Source organism: Helobdella robusta, assembly GCF_000326865.2.
Source record: "Helobdella robusta unplaced genomic scaffold HELROscaffold_2, whole genome shotgun sequence".
In the NCBI taxonomy this organism is placed as follows: Eukaryota; Metazoa; Annelida; class Clitellata; order Rhynchobdellida; family Glossiphoniidae; genus Helobdella; species Helobdella robusta.
The window spans coordinates 8,710,398-8,727,506 of record NW_008704083.1 but is presented as its reverse complement, the minus strand read 5'-3'; the positions used below and the strand labels follow the sequence as shown (position 1 = coordinate 8,727,506).

The following is a 17,109-nucleotide window of genomic DNA, read 5'->3' as shown; positions in this document are numbered from 1 at the left end:
CTACAACTACCACCACTACTACTGTTAACATTACTGACTCTAGTATTAGAGCCATTACTGTTGTTAGTGTAAATGTTGCTGTTTGTATTTCTGTAATCTGAGATATTTTCATCTTCGTCATTGTAAGATAGTTTAGTAGGCTTCAGCCTTGATATGGGAGTTTTAAAAAATTTGTTCGGTATATCTATTGGTTTCGTCGACGAAGACGACGACGACGATTTTGTAGTAACAGTATTGATAGTAGTAGTAGTAGTAGTAGTAGTAGTAGTAGTAGTAGTAGTAGTAGTAGTAGTAGTAGTAGTAGTAGTAGTAGTAGTAGTAATAGGAGCCACAGTAGTAGTAGCAGTAGAAACAGTGGCGGTAGTAGTTGTTGTTTTAGTAGTAATATTGTTATCATTTGCAGTATAATTACTTAATGTTATATCGTTATTCGACGCTGGTAGAAGTAACTGAGGAATGAGTTGTTGCGTTTGAGCTAAAGTAGCTAAGGTAGTATCTGTAGTAATTACACTAGTTGATATACTGATGATATTTGTAGTATTAGCATTAGTAGCGAAGTTAGAATGCTGAGTGGAGGATGTGATGATCATGGTGGAGGGTACAGGAGAGGTGTGAGCCACGGTCGGGTCTGTTTGGCTTGCCTGCGTTCGTATATTCGTGCACGCGTATTTACCTGGTTGTGAATGAAAATTAATTAATGTCCTTCAGGAAATCGAAAAAAATGAAAAAAAAGTAAATTACTGATTCCCCGTGCTAACCAAAGTCAGGGTTGATAAAAGAAAACCCGTGGAACTCCTTCTGACTGATGTTTCTAATGACCTTGGAGTCGGTTGGAGTCAAGGTCGGTCTCGTGTCGGTGAAGGTCGTCTCGAAGTTGCTCACGTCATAGCGTGACATCTTCAAGATTGATGGGTGTGAATGTGAATGAAGAAGAGAAAGAAAGAGGAATACAAATAAACAAAGACAGAAGGAGAAAATGAAAAAGAGAGAGAAAGAAAGAGGAAAAAGGAGAAACAGTGGGAAAAATGAAAAAAAATTAATATCTTCACCATTAATAACTCCGTTTCTTACATAATAATTATCAACACAACAAGCGCAACATCAATGAAGAGAACATTTTTAATTAAAATTAAATATTATTATTATTATTATTATAATTTATTGTTGTAAACATCGGTAGAATGTGGAACCGTGACTAACAATTTTTGGTTTGAAAGGTGGTTCCACCCTCCTTTCTTCGACGGCTGTCCAGTCGATCTTGCCCTGGAAGAACTCATGCTTCTTTATGGCCTCCTCTCCCCCTAACTCCTCCACACATCCCAGCCTCTTGTACGGGTCCTTCGTCATGAACTGGTGGGGTTTGTTTGTTTGTTTGTAGGGATTTGTTTGTATGTTTGTTTGTTGTAAGAGTTTATTTGTGTATCTGCGTGCTTGCGTGTATATTTTATAACTGTGTCTTTATGCGTTGACACTTATGGTGGTGGCATTCAAACTGTATTATGAAATGAATTATTGCTCCGTTGGGAAAAGAACCATTCACAAAGAAAAACAACAACTACTAATACAACGATACAACGACCAGTTAAAACCGCATTCACCACACACCCACGCAAAGGTGAAAGGTTAAAAGGTTAAAAAAAACACCTAACCCCTTTCAAGACAGACACTGCTTCCTTGGAGAGCCACACAGGGAAGAGAAGTTCATCGCACTGAATGGATTCAAAAAGATCTTCCTCACTCTCTCCATCAAACGGGGGCTGTCCCGCCATCATCTCATACATCAGCACCCCCATCGTCCACCAATCTACTGTGTAGTTGTACTCTTGCTCTTGCAGTACCTTAGGTGCAAGTTTTTTACTGGCTTGAAGTACTAGTATTACGCTTCAAAGTTAAATAATTTTTTCTTTAATTTGTTGGTTTCTCTTTTCGTTTAAATTTTCTCATATTTATAAAAGTCTTCATCATAATTTCGAGAACCATTTCAATTATAATCGTTGCCACGACGTTACAATAATCATCCTCATCATCCTCCTCCTCCTCATCATCATCATCTCCATCATCTTCATCATCGTCACACCCACAGTCACCTAACCTCAGGTGCAATGTAGTCGGGCGTGCCACAAAATGTCAAGGTCGTGTCTCCAGGAAACATGTTGTCCTTGCACATGCCGAAGTCTGCTATTTTGCAATGGCCTTCGCTGTCCAGCATTATGTTGTCCAGTTTCAAGTCCCTGCATCGTGACGATGGTGGTGGTGGTGAAGACGATAATGACAACGGTGACGTAATAAAGTTGACGAAAAGGTTGATTTAGTTTTGTAATACGCGTATAATTGAGTGTAGCAAACATTTGACGCTCACATGCAAACAAACAAAAGACATACACAGACAAAGACACAAACAAACACACACAATCCACTAACCCAAACAAATCTACACATTGAAACAACGAACCAAATACAAAAACACAACCGACCTGTAAATGACTCCATGTTTATGGAGGAACATGAGCGCTAGTATGACCTCTGAACTATAGAAGCGCGTCCTTTTCTCATCGAACTTCTGGGCTGCCAGAATTTGAAACATCAGATCGCCTCCCGCCATGTACTCCATCACGAAGATTAACTTGTCCTGTCGTTTGTCATAAGTCAGCAAAATAACCACCGCCAACAACATCGTCATCAACTCTACACCATCCATCCTCACAACCACCAGTGCAATAACTAATCTCATCATCATCCTCAACTTCAACCGTATCCCAATAAGCTTAATTGTAACATTTACGGTTAAAATCAACCGCCATTTACAATAAACTAATACTCTCTCTCTCTCTCGCTCTCTCTTTCTCTCACCTCAGTTTGAAAGCAAAAGTGAATTGAAGTAAGAAATGGATGTTTGGCATTGAGTGAGAGAACTCTCTTCTCCGTCATGACACAGTCGACGTCGTCATCCATTAGAACGGAACTCTTTTTTAAGACCTTCAGTGCATAGAGAGATGAGGTTGGTCTGTGCTCCGCCAGTAAGACCTACGTTATCATCATAGCGATTATCGTCTTGGTGATCGTGATGTGGCGATGACTAAATGATGTATTCTGATGACGATAATGATGAGGTGATGGGTGACGACGACAAGGTGATTGATGATTGAACTAAATGATAAATGACATTTGTAAACTGAAATAAACGATAGTACAATACAGGCAAGAGCGCACCATACTTCAAACCAAAGTCGTACCTTTCCAAAACTTCCCTTCCCCAGAACTTTTATCAAAGTAAAATCACTCAACAAAAAACCAAACGACGACGACAGCGAAGACGACGGGGACGATGACGAAGACGGTATTTTATCAGTTGATGATGATAGTGACAAAGCAGCCAGATGATGATGATGATGATTATGATAAGCATCTTTTTTCTTCACAGGTGATTGGCTACGGGTTCGTCTGGCAGAGTCGTCGTTCGTTTGCGTTATTTTCAGTTCTTGGTTTGTCGCTGCTGCCGCTGCTGCTGCCGAAGACGATGGTGAAGTTGCGAGGTGCTGCTTTTTTTGGGTCATGTCACCGCCTGTGTTACGCGTTTGTTTGAGTGTGTGTGTGCTTGTGTTTGATTGGTGGACCAAAATTTCAAAAATTTTATTTCAGTTACATCATCGTCGTCACCATCATCACCATTAACATCATCATCATCATCATCTGTATCATCGTCGTCACCATCATCACCATTAACATCATCATCATCTGTATCATCGTCGTCACAATCATCACCATTAACATCATCATCATCATCATCTGTATCATCGTCGTCACAATCATCACCATTAACATCATCATCGTCACCATCATCATCATCATCATCATCGTCTGTACTTACTCTGCATTGGAAACGGCGATGAAATAGTTCTAAGATCATGCTGATGATGATGAGGAAGAAGAGATGATGAGGGCGATGATGACGACGATAAAGGAGGTGGTGACGACGACGATGAAGATGACATGGCAGCTAATACTGAGTTGTCAACTGATAAGTTACTGGAGATCTGCAAGTAGAATGAATTAGTTGAAGACTTACTCATTCATCTGTTCATCCATCCGTCCGTCCATTCATACATTCATTCACCAGATATATATTGCATCTCTGGACCAAATTAAAAATACAAAAACTGTTATAAATTGAGAAACATCAAAACAGCCAAACCAATCGTTGGCTACCTTCTTTTTCTTATTATTATCTCCTCTGGCGAAAAAGTATCCTGCCTTATTTTTACCTTTACCCCCGCTACCACCACTACCACTACCACCACTTGTGGTAGCTGAAGCAGGGACGTTGTGGCTCTCCCCTGACAGCCCCAACTCCTTCAGAATCTTGCCCATCTGCCCGGTGTTGATGCCACAATCGAATGGGATGTTTTTTTCGCATCTCTTGTGCACGTTGCGTTTACAGGCTGCATGCATGAATGGATGGATGGATGGATGGATGAATGAATTAATGAATTAACTGAAAAATGTACAAAGTAAATGAATGAATGATTGAATGAATGAAAAGAACGATAGATAGAAATACAAGGTATAATCAAGTAAATAATCATGTTTATCATTTTTATTAGCAGAGACATCAACTGTGAAGTATATGATGGCTCACGTAAGACGATGCAACTGATTTTTCTGACTAATAAAGAAATGATCTCTCTTTGAATTCAAACCCAGTAAGTGCAATCAACGCAGCACTAAATGCTCTCAAATGAGCCATAACGCCATCTCACCACCAAAGAGACGAACAAACAAAATGAATATACGAGCAAACAAACGGGCAGAAGAAAAAAAAGAACTGATAACTTAATAGACTCTAGGATAGCTAGTTAACAGCAAGACATTTATAACAGTGAATGGTTTCAGAATTTATAATAAAGTCGTGGCAGAAGTCAGAAACGTAGATGATTAATGTAAGCCCTGACCGTCACATTGCAGCCCCTGTCTGAACAATCCATAGAGCAGCGAGCCACAGTGGTCGCAGAATGTGAACCTCTTGTAATTGTGCACCTTGAACCTGTGTGGCACCTCAATCTTGAACCTGTGACCTGGCACCTGGCGACGAATTAATGAGAAGAATAAAAATAGTATTAGTAAGATTAATTATATCAAAGATTTATTGGGGGAAAATCCCTTATGTTAAGTAAATGACATTCAACGAAATGGTCTCCAAATCACAATATCAACAACAAAATTAGCAACAACAGTTAAACTAAATAACAACAACGGAAAAATAACAGTTACAGGAAAATAACAACAGTTACATTAACAACAACAACAACAACAAACAACTGCAGTAACAACAGTAACAGACCACTTCGTTATTTTTATTTTTCGAATGTTTCATTCCAGGGCAGATCGTTATGATGTCCTGGTGGCATCTTTTATGAACGACGCATGTACATACTGGGTGATTGCCATTGTTTAATTATTATTTATTTGTGATTGGTCGATCAACATGGATGTGGGAGGGGCGTGGAAAATAAATTAACATACAGCAACATAATAAAGATGAAATCATCATATCAATATTAACCTTGACATTGGTACCCTTGTGGTGATGTCAAGCCCCTAACAAATCAATGAAAAAAAATCAATGTCCTCAACTTTATTCTCAACAAGCCTCAACAAGATAAATTTGTAAAAAAAACAACAACAATACAAACAACACAATATATATATAAATATAATGAAGAAAACAAAAATACAAATAATTATCTTAGCAAACCAACCAAATGAAATCATTGCATATAGAGCAGAAGGTAGGTTGTTTGAAGAAAGTGGCCATGAACTTGTGACCCCTGACCTGATGAACCCGCCTCTTCATGGCACCGTGCCTTTTGTGGTGGGGACCAGCATGCTCCTTGAAGATGCGCTCTTTTGGTAGGTCTGCAACGAAACCATTTGTACAATTCAATTGTTTTTTGTCAGTACGTCTTTGCAAACTTTTAATTCCAAATTAATTATCAATAATTAATCATAAAAGAAATGTTACATTAATCGTTCAATTTACTATTTAATTTTTATATAACCACCTTCACAGAATGTTCCATTGAGGTCAGCTGATATTTTCAATTGACCACTGGGCTCCAATTTTATCTAACGGTGATCATATAAGAAATGAATTACTGCTGATAAAACTATTATAAGTCAGTGGTCAGAAGTAGATGCAAAAAAACTTTGCAGGGCAGCAAAATAGTGTAATGGTTAAGATGCTTGGCAATGCAGTTGCACTGGCTGGCTTTAAATGCAAAAAGATCTTTACCTATCAAATTTAATGTGTGTGATGTATTTGTGGTTGTTTCTGGTACCTCTATAAAAATATTAAAGGCAGAATTTGAAAAAAAAAACTAAAATTTTTAAGCCCACCACCACAGCATGCCATCTCCACAACCACAACCACCACAGCAAACTGACCCAGGTTTCTGCAGCCTCCCCCATAGTGATGAACTCCTCGAAGGTCATAATGCAATTTGCCACAAACTCATCCGGCGGAATGTTTGTGTCGTGGAAGACGGTGATGCACAAATTTTGACCTTAGTAGGCCAGATAATAATAATAAATAATTTTAATAAATATAACCATGTTTAAAATAATAATTATAATATATATAATTATTATGATATAATTATTATTACATTATAATTATAATGATAGCTATCAGTAATAAATAACTAAATAGTAGTCAAAGTATAATGTTATTACACCAGGTACAGTAGATATAGTATCGGTCGAGTAAATTTTTAATGTCATTGCTTTAAATAGTAATCACTGTGGAATTACTAAATAACTATTAGAAGTAGTAACGTTAAATGTTAAGTAAAAAAGCAGTAATGAATGACTATGATGATAAAAATAGTAGTGCCAGTGGCATTCCTTGAAGATTGTGATCATAAAAATCTGGTACATTATAGTATAGTGAAGCCTTAATTATTCAATTAAATGAACATTATTTTTTTTTAAATTGCATCAATTCACGTTGTCACAAGTATTAACACCATTATCATCAACATCAACATTAATACTACCATCTTTGTTATCATCATCATGTGATTTGTACTAACTATAATTACTATCACTGATCATCATCATATCATAGCTCATCGTTTTTATCATCACCACCATCATCATCATCACAAAGCTCATCATTATCACTAATATCATCACCACCATCATCGTCGTCATCTTCACTACCAACCATTATGAATTTCAGCTGTAAACTTCTCATTCCAAACTGGGCAATATGTTTTCTGCTTCGTTTTGGTTCGGGCCAGCACCTTATCATCGACGTCAATTGTGACATATGAATCTAAACTAGCCTTCAATCCTCTTACACTGACCTGTTATACAAATGGCAAAGTCATCCTTTAAAAATAATTCAAGCAATATGAAAATAAGCAATAAAAAATACAACAAGATTATAACAGATAAATTTATAACAAAGTGCTAGAGAGATAAACTGATAAAGATTTAATATAATATTTTGTATTTAATATATAAATCTTATTCCAAAAAAATGTCAGATTAAAATAATTAAGAATTACCAGTGCAGACCACCTTTAAATATAACTATTGTGATATGAAACAATCAACTAGCTACAAAATATTTTTCTTTATATAAGAAAAGTATGTTATACTGATATAGACATCCATTGAATAATGTGCATTTGATCACTAGGTTAGTTTCATGACCATAAAAACAACCGACAATTAACATTAACATTAACAGATACAAGCATTATTTATTTATAATTATTTTATTATTTTATAAATTCATAAATAATAATATAACAACTTGATGTCTGGTAGAAAAATTGGTTGGCTTGAGATCTTTAGCTTCAAAGACAGAGATGATCAAAGTGCCATTGAAATAGACCATGTTTTAGCTAGATGTGTAAGGTCAGATTTTTCATCTATTTTTAATCACATTGAATAAGTAAGAAATACAACTCTGAAGTACTCTTAGTTATAGTATAACCAGCAAAATAATTTAATTATTAGCCACAAACAAAGTAGTAAAAATTGCTACTTTTTATCATTCAAGATTGAAATTTTTAAATTAATTGGTCTTTCATATATTTGTCTGCTGCATGTCTGTGTGAGGTTGATCATCATTCATCTGGTCTGGGCTCTGAAGTAGCTGGAAATTATCAGAACTGGTGGGATTAAATAAAATCAGTTAAATGTAGTAAATCTTTTTTTTAATTTAAATTTTACATGGTAGAAAAAAATTAAAAGAAAGAGAATGGAAAAGCAGCTGATTAAATAACAAACTTTATGTTTATAAATATAAATTTTGGTAAAAAAAACATTTTATCACAATGCACGATTCAGAAAATTATTTTAATCACAATATTTGAAAATATTTAAAAAAATAAATATTACCAACAAACGCCAAAAAGAATTCAAACGTCCATAAAATTAAAATATTACGAAACTTTGCAGCAAATCTTTTAATTTTTTAATGACAACATATGCCAGATTAGCTTGATATTAAAAAATTCGATTTAAATATTTTTAATGAATTTTAAAGAAAATCAAATTGGCATAGTATTTTTTACTTTATATTAAACAGTAATAGTTGTAATTAAAGTTAAGTGATTGAAAATTTGACAACTAATTCAGAAAAAAGAACGCGAAAACTAAAAATTTGACAACTAATTCAGAAAAAAGAACGCGAAAACTTTATTTGGCATTGCGTTACATATCGTTTATTAAAAATGAGCAATCATCATCCTCCAAAAATCTTAAAGTAATTTTACGTTAATTAAAATGTACGAAAACCCGAAAAAATATATTAATAATGAAAAAAGAAAAACGTATACTACAAAGAAATATTTTAAATCTTAGCGATTGAATAAAAATTGTGTAGTCACAGATCCTAAAATGTTTACGAGAGACTTTTACAAAGTCTGTGTGACGATTGTATAGATAATGATAAAACATTTACAAGGCACTTTTACAAAATAATGATGGTGTAATGATCGTAAATATAATGATGATCCTAAAATTCTTACAAAACACTTTCACAAATGTTTTTTCTATTATTCTTTAAAAATCAGTATCTGATAGACGCAGAAACTGTTACAGCATGCAAAGTAGTAGTATAAAATTAAATGAACAAATAAATCAACAAATAAATAAAAAATGTAGAAAGAAAAATGTTTAAATATGAAAAGTACTGACAGTAAAATAACGTAATGACATAAAGTTTTATTGAGTGTTAATGTTTGAATTTGAAGTGTCTTGTGATGAAAGTAGGTGTGACGATCGTAAAGATAATGATGATCCTAAAATGTTTATAAGATAATTTTACGATCGTAAAGATAATTATAAATTTCATGTCTATGCTACTTTTACAAGACAAATTTACAAAGTATGTTTAACGATCGTAAAAATGATGACCCTAAAATTTTTACAAGACCCTTGTATGTGTAACGATCGTAAAGATAAGGATGAATTTCGTGTCTATGTTATTTTATGTATATATATATATAGAAGAATATGCCAGTACGTAAGTGTATTCTAGTTATGTTATATGGTGTATGCCACTAGCATTTGTATTTTCAAATTTTCATTTGTCTATGCTGCCAACGACCATTTTAGTTGCACAATATCGTTAGTTATCATTTGTTTGGACGTTTATTTGTTCCTTGTCGTTTAGGAATTATCTTGTTCGTCATCGCATCATTTAATTTTTCCCGTTTTTCAGCAGAAGTTTAAGACGATCGAAAAACTGACGATCGTTCTCTTGACTTTCGGCGTATCTTCAACCAGCAGTTCATACCTGCAGGTTCAAGTTCCTGTTGTTCAGTCAGAGTCTCGCTTTTATGAACATCTAACTGACAAAGAATTGTTAAATAGAGATTATTTCCAATTCTGTTACAAATCTCCAATCACAGTTGATATCAGCAGATCTATTTTGCGATTAGAGTTAGTGAGAGTGGTAGGCAGCTGTTTTGTGCAGCTGTTTGGTGCAGTGTGATTAAGAAGTAGTCATCTTCTCTATTGATTAATTTTCAGCAGTGGCCATAGTGAAGAAGGAAGATAAATTAGTGTTTATTTATATTTTTATATAAATAAATCACCACTCAATTCAATTTTCAATTGACATCAATAAGAGGAATAAGAAATTTAATATGGCATACGACGGTGAAGTGAGTACTTTTGTTATTTATTAAAATATTTACATTTTTTATTATTATTGATTTGATTTTGAGATGTTCAAATTTGATTAATTTAATAATTTATCTATACTGGATCTTTAATGATAAATTGATAGATTCAAATCTTACTGTTTTTTCTGATATTCTTGCAGGATATAAATTTAATATTTGTATCCACATAAAATAGAGAACAGTTTTTCAGATTTTTATAAATATTAATTAAATTTTTATGATTCTAACAGGACACTTACATACCTGATAAAATAGCCAAAGCAGAAGCAAAGATTATTATTCACCCCTATGATGTTGAATCTTGGAATGTTCTAATCAGAGATGCACAGGTTTTTTTTCTTACATGCATCAACATTTGAATAATTGTTGAATTATTGGCTAATAAAGTTTTTTATTCGGTTGAATAACTTCAATTGTTTTTTTTTAATATTTTATTTAATTAACTTTTTAAATCAAACTTTCCTTTAGACAAAGAAAATTGATGATGTGAGGCCGTTCTATGAAAAATTGATTGAACAATTTCCAAATTCGGGAAAATACTGGAAAATATACATAGAGCATGAGGTTGATTGAAACTATTGTTTTTAACAATTAATTCATTTTATATTGTTAACACATTCACAACATTATTTATAAAACAGTAATTATATACAGCTGTTGTTTTATTTTTGGACAAAAGTCTGGTTGGTGTTTTTCTGTGATACAAACAAAAAAACTAAAAACTAAAACAGAGTCTTGTTTCAAACAAAATTTTGTTTTTTAAATGATATCACGTCGAAACACAAAAACTAAATCAAAAATTGAACAAATGCTCATCGTTGTAGTTTTGTCTTACTACTATTTGAAAATATAACAAAAAATGTTTTGTGAGGTTTGTCACAATTCATAACAAACGTAACAAGCCGAAGCATTAACAAACAAAATCTGAAAACTTTTTTGTTGTTTTACATCTTTTTAAGACAAAATCAAGAATGAGCTCTCAGGTGACGTTGGCAAAAGTGTGAGGCTGTTAGTAAAATTAGAATGATGGTCTGTTACTGGTGCTGACAATGTTTTTTAAACTTTGTACTTTCTTCATGAAATAAATGATTTCAAATCTCCACAGACTTATCAATCATTTTCTAAACTTGAATGAAAAAAAAATAAAAAATTGTCTTGTGTCTTGAAAAACGTGAACTAGATTATTGCCTCAAACTGTTCACACACACACATATATATTTATATATATATATATTGGGTTCAGACACATATATATAGTTTTTAATTTCGTAAAACGGTGGTTTTGGGGGAGTCTGATCTTATCCCTGGGTCGAAATGCATGATAAGTTCTTTGAGGGAGTGATTAGATAGCAGCTTAATTGTTCACTGTGGCTGAGTCACAGTTGAATTGTGTCCGTGTGTTTATAGGCAGGGGCTGCGTGTGAATGCTAAAATAGCAACGCTTAAACTTATCTTGTTTTTTTTGTATAATATTTTTATTTTTTCAACAAATGGACCACAAAAATTCCACATTGTTGAATAATTTGAAAAAGGTTTGTACGTAAGAAACGTTTTTCATAATTTTTATGTTATTAAACATTGTTTCAATTCAATCAACTAATTAATCAATGAAATTTCCACGTATACAGGTTAAGAGTAAGAATTATGAAAAAGTTGAAAAGGTATGTTGCCTAATTATATGCCTTCTTTTGTTTTAAAATTTGCTAATGTGTAGACATTATTTTAGTTGTTTGTGAGTAATAATAATAATAAGAAATGAAATTAATTATATGATAACAACCAACTCTCCAGCTGTTCCAGAGATGTCTGATGAAAGTCTATCACATAGACCTGTGGAAGCAGTACTTGTCTTACATCAAAGAAACTAAAGTCACGTTACCATCATACAGGCAAATTATAATTTACTTAGTTATTTCTTACAATGTCCTTTATTAGTGTAGTTCAGTTTTGTAATTATTTATTTCCAGTGAATAAATTCAATTACGAATATGATGAATTTATTTGTATTAATTTACGATTGATTTGTAATCTGCAGAGAAAAGATGGCACAGGCATACGATTTTGCACTGGATAAGATAGGAATGGATGTCAATGCTTATCCCATCTGGCTGGAGTATATCAACTTTTTGAAATCTGTGTTAGTTTTCAGTTCAATTATGAATTTTCACTATTTTCTTTTCCATATAGTTATCATTTCATTTGCACATCAGCTATTTTTATTAATTTGTAACTCATGAATAGTAGACCTAATAACTGCATTTATGTAAATTATTCGCCTAAAGTTTTAATTTTTCTCAATTGAAATACAGGGAAGCGACAGGATCATATGCGGAGAATCAACGTATAACAGCCGTCAGAAAAGTGTACCACAAAGCCATCATGAATCCAATGCTCAACATTGAGTTGTTGTGGAAAGATTATTGTGCTTTCGAAAATGTTTGTTTTTCCGTTTTCTTTTGTGTGTGTGCGTATGCATGCGTGTGTGTGTTTAGATGATAATTATGGATTTGGCGTATTTAAAGAAATATCTAATTCTTCATTATTGTATTCTTGTCACCATCAGCTTCTTAATCTTCTTTATATGATTATAACTAATGATTTTTTTTATCCTCACCATGATGGTGATCAGGGAATCAACCCGCTGATAGCGAAGAAGATGCAAGATGACAGGTTCAAGGACTACACGAACACTAGAAGGGTGGCCAAGGAGTATGAGGTCAACACGAAGGGCATCAACAAGAATGTAGCGTCTATCCCACCGAAGAATACTGTTGAGGAGATTAAACAAGTTTGTGTCTTGCTTGTTGTCTTGTTTGATCTGTCGTTTGTGGTTCAAGTTATGGAGAATTGTTTAATAACTTTTATGTTTTTGTTTTATTTGTTAGATAATATAGCCTAACTATTTGTTTCATTAAATAACGTTACTGTAGGTCGAACTATGGAAGAAATATATACAGTGGGAAAAATCTAACCCATCAAGAATTGAAGATCAGACTACAATTACTAAGAGAGGTTGGTTGTGTTGTGCTCTGCCTGCGTACTTGTATAATTATTTTTGTTTAGACATACTTATTTATATTTTTTTGTAACCAATATGCAACCTTTTCGTACTCTGTGAAAATAATTTTAGTTAATAAAGTAAATTGTGTTGTGCTCATTTCACTAAACTTGTTTTCTCTTTCTCATTTTCCTCTTCCTCATCATTCTCTCCCTTGTTATCACGTCATGATTATTATCATCTACATCATCGCCACCATCCTTATAACCATTATCATATCTCATCTGCTAGTGATGTTTGCGTATGAGCAGTGCTTACTCTGCCTGGGTTTGCATCCGGATGTATGGATTGAAGCAGCCAACTATCTTGAACAGTCCAGTAAGCTCTTAGCTGAAAAAGGGGTAAGGATATTCTTTTATTTATTCACTCATACATTTAGCAACCGGTTGTTTTAATGGTAGATAGATTTTTTTAAAGTAAAATTACATGAAAACTTTGAACTATTAAAAATCACTTTTCTACGATATGTTCATTTGTAATTAATGCATTCATTTTTATGTTCATTATTTTAATTTATTATATAATGAATTGTTTAATTAAATTATATATTGAATTATTTAAATAAGTAAATAACTTTATTAATTTTTATCATCTAACAGTCAGACACAATGAGCAAAGTGTTTGCAGATGAAGCTGCCAACATGTACGAGAGAGCAATATCAATGGGGCTGAAGAACTGCCTGCTTATTTATTTCTCCTATGCCGATTTCGAAGAAGTATGTTTCATTTCATCTTATTGGTCATATTGTTTGAATTTGATTGGTTGAGTTGTTTGTTCGGTGGATGGGTGGAGAAATTAGATTGGTCAAATTTGTAAATTATATTTGACAACTTAGTACGTGGTTTTTTGGTTTAATTCATTTGTAATTGATATTTTAATTTAAAATAAAATTTCTGGTATGATTATAACGACCAAATAAAATGATTAAACAGAGTCGAATGAAGCACGAGAAAGTACACAGTATCTACAAGAGGGCTTTAGAGTTGCAGGATGTAGAAACTACACTGGTTCGTATTACGCTTGCTCATATGTTTCTTTATTCATTCATTCATTTATTAATTCATTGATTTGTTCATGCAATCTTTCGTTTGTTCATGCAATCATTCGTTCATTTGTTTGTCTAATCTTTTGTTCACTCACTAGATCAATTTATTGTTCACCCTTATATGATTTTGTCAATCCGTCATACCTTTATAGCTAATTAATATCTATTTTTTAATGTTAATTAATTAATTAATTCATATTATAACGAAAAATAATCAATCCCTCACATATTAGATCTACATACAGTACATGAGGTTTGCCAGGAGAGCTGAAGGCATCAAATCAGCAAGGTATGGTGACTTATTACAAATCCCTTTCTTAGCCAATTTGTCATTACTGTTTGAATTTTACTATAGTAAGACTATACATCAACCTATCATTTAGTATTATACTTAGCTAAAAAAATAATTTACTGAAATTAGATTAGTATTCAAGATGGCTAGAGAGGATCAAAGAACGAAATTTCACGTCTATGTCACTGCTGCATTGATGGAACACTATTGTAGCAAGGTTGTTGTTGTCGTTGTTGTTGTTGTTGGTTTTTGTTTTTATACTTATTTTTTTGTTTTTGTTGCTGTTTTGTGTTGTTAATGTTTAAATTATCTCTAATTAAGGTGGTTATGAAAGTGAAAAATTTTTTAAATGGAATTTTTTTTCGTAAATCTTTTTTCAGGATGGTTCCATTGCGTTGAAGATTTTTGAGTTAGCCTTCAAAAAATTTGGACACCAGTACGAATTTGTAAACGAGTTCATCAACTATACTTCACATCTCAATGGTTTGTTGAATATTAACATTTAGGTGTAAATGAAAATGAATAAATGAATGAACGAACGAACGAATGAATGAATGAATGAATGAATAAATGAATGAATAAGAGGGTGTGAAAATGAATGACGAGAATTTAAATTTATCTATTAATTGCAAATGTAAATGAGCGGCTAAATGGCAAATTGAATAAACTGATTAATAAATTGATTAATTATTAAATAAACGAGTTTGACTTTGAAAATGACATACTTTTGTAGAGGATAACAACACACGAGTTTTGTTTGAGAGGATCTTGACGGCCAACCAGATACCACACGAGAAGACATTGTAAGTTTGTGACAGTAACAATTGTAACATTAACAACGATAACAAATAATAATAGAAATAGTTATGTGTTAATGGATATGTCAATTTTATACAATCATATATAAACTTACATACTGTCATGCATACATATAAACAAACACACTTGCAAAATCCTACAGAGATATATGGAACAAGTTCGTTGAATTCGAAGCAAATGTTGGCGATCTGGCCTGCATACTCAAATTGGAAAAACGAAGATTACAAGCTTTTGGATCTGTATGTATTTACCGTTTTTTATAATACTATCAGTAATTATACCGTAACAAATAATATTTTAATATAATAATTATTATTATAATTAATAATAATAATAATTTATTCTCATTCAAGGAGTATGAAGGTAAAGAAACCTCGCTGCTGATTGACAGGTACAAATTTCTCGATCTCTACCCCTGTCTCTCCCATGAACTGAGGTCCATGGGCTTTAAGGTACTTATAATAATAATGACGACAATTAACATTTTAATGTTATTATTATTTAAATTATTATTTAATTGAATTGTTATTATTAGTATTAATGATCGTACGCAATCTATCTATCTATCTATCTATCTATCTCACGCAGGATCAAACGAGGACGGCTTCAGCACTTCTCTCATCTTCATCAGCAGCCTCATCACAGCACGACAACATCAACAACAGCACCAACAGCATCAGCAACAACATCGACTCCAGCGACCTCGATCTTAATGTTAAAAGGTCCAGGTTCTCCAGAGGTCGCCTTGCTTTTCCTAACGTCAACCAAATGTTGCCATTCAAACCGAAGATCGGTCCATCAGATTCTTCACATCCGGTTCCAGGCGGGGTTTTCCCGCCTCCTCCAGCTGTGACCGATCTTCTACTCAAGTTACCGCCGCCATCTTCATTCACCGTTAGACATTTTCTTATTTCTATTATTATTATTAAATGGTGGTTTTCAAATTTGGTTGTAAGATATTTTAGCATGTTATTAATTGATTATATTTGATTATATTGTTATTTTTTAAATGTATTTACTGTTTTGTTACCTATCAGGGCCCTTTTGTGATAGTTGATCAGTTGATGAGACACTTCTCTTCTCTCAACATACCAGATGGTTAGTCGATTAGATTTGTTTAACATTCATTATGCTTAGTTTGTTCATCGATTCATTTTAATGTAACATTATAAGTTTACTAAAACATGGAGTGGTGCATCTTACTTAACTTCATTTCAAATGTATAAATTACTAAGAACGGTTCAAACCAATCGCGGTACTTGTTACGTTAAGAAAGTGCAAATAGGACAGTTAATGGACATTTAAAGCTAGAAAAATAAACCTTATTTAGATTAAATAAATATACATCACCGAACAAACCTCCAGAATACATACCAGGTGAGACGTGCGTTGACTATCCAAAGATCGATTTAGGTACTCAATACTCTATAGAAGCTTCACTGATTAGGAAGAGAAAACATTTTGAAACGAACGACGACGGAAGTGACGACGAGATGACGTCATCTACCACCAATCCCCCGCCAGCCCACGATGTATTCCGACTCAGACAACAAAAACGGGCAAAATAATGCCTCTGTGATCATTATTATCAACAATAATACAATTTTAATAATGAAATGATTATGCTATTTAAATGTTGAATTCATGATGCCAAGGAATGACCAATTTTCATCTTTTATTATCCATAATTTA

General features: G+C 33.2%; 2 protein-coding genes across 2 annotated transcripts; one reads left to right on the top strand and one right to left on the bottom strand.

The window, feature by feature from the left end:
* Window positions 1-753: 753 nt before the first annotated feature.
* On the bottom strand, window positions 754-7,903 carry HELRODRAFT_64769 (hypothetical protein; the record flags this gene model as incomplete). Its single annotated transcript, XM_009017727.1, has 16 exons — window positions 754-897; window positions 1,201-1,350; window positions 1,650-1,838; window positions 2,093-2,231; window positions 2,475-2,629; window positions 2,851-3,024; window positions 3,234-3,406; window positions 4,299-4,439; window positions 4,950-5,079; window positions 5,342-5,430; window positions 5,561-5,595; window positions 5,757-5,913; window positions 6,057-6,123; window positions 6,442-6,560; window positions 7,223-7,364; window positions 7,817-7,903. 16 exons carry the CDS (start codon window positions 7,901-7,903, stop codon window positions 754-756), a joined length of 2,091 nt encoding a protein of 696 aa, XP_009015975.1.
* Window positions 7,904-10,447: 2,544 nt separating this feature from the next.
* Window positions 10,448-16,985, top strand: HELRODRAFT_64205 (hypothetical protein; the record flags this gene model as incomplete). Its single annotated transcript, XM_009017726.1, has 20 exons — window positions 10,448-10,531; window positions 10,671-10,766; window positions 11,831-11,863; window positions 11,994-12,110; window positions 12,245-12,339; window positions 12,512-12,638; window positions 12,832-12,990; window positions 13,133-13,214; window positions 13,492-13,601; window positions 13,860-13,976; window positions 14,194-14,268; window positions 14,540-14,600; window positions 14,733-14,815; window positions 14,979-15,081; window positions 15,332-15,401; window positions 15,560-15,656; window positions 15,771-15,869; window positions 16,063-16,311; window positions 16,455-16,515; window positions 16,783-16,985. Coding segments are annotated over 20 exons (2,121 nt in total), but the record flags the coding sequence as incomplete, so codon positions are not given.
* Between the last annotated feature and the right edge of the window lie 124 nt (window positions 16,986-17,109).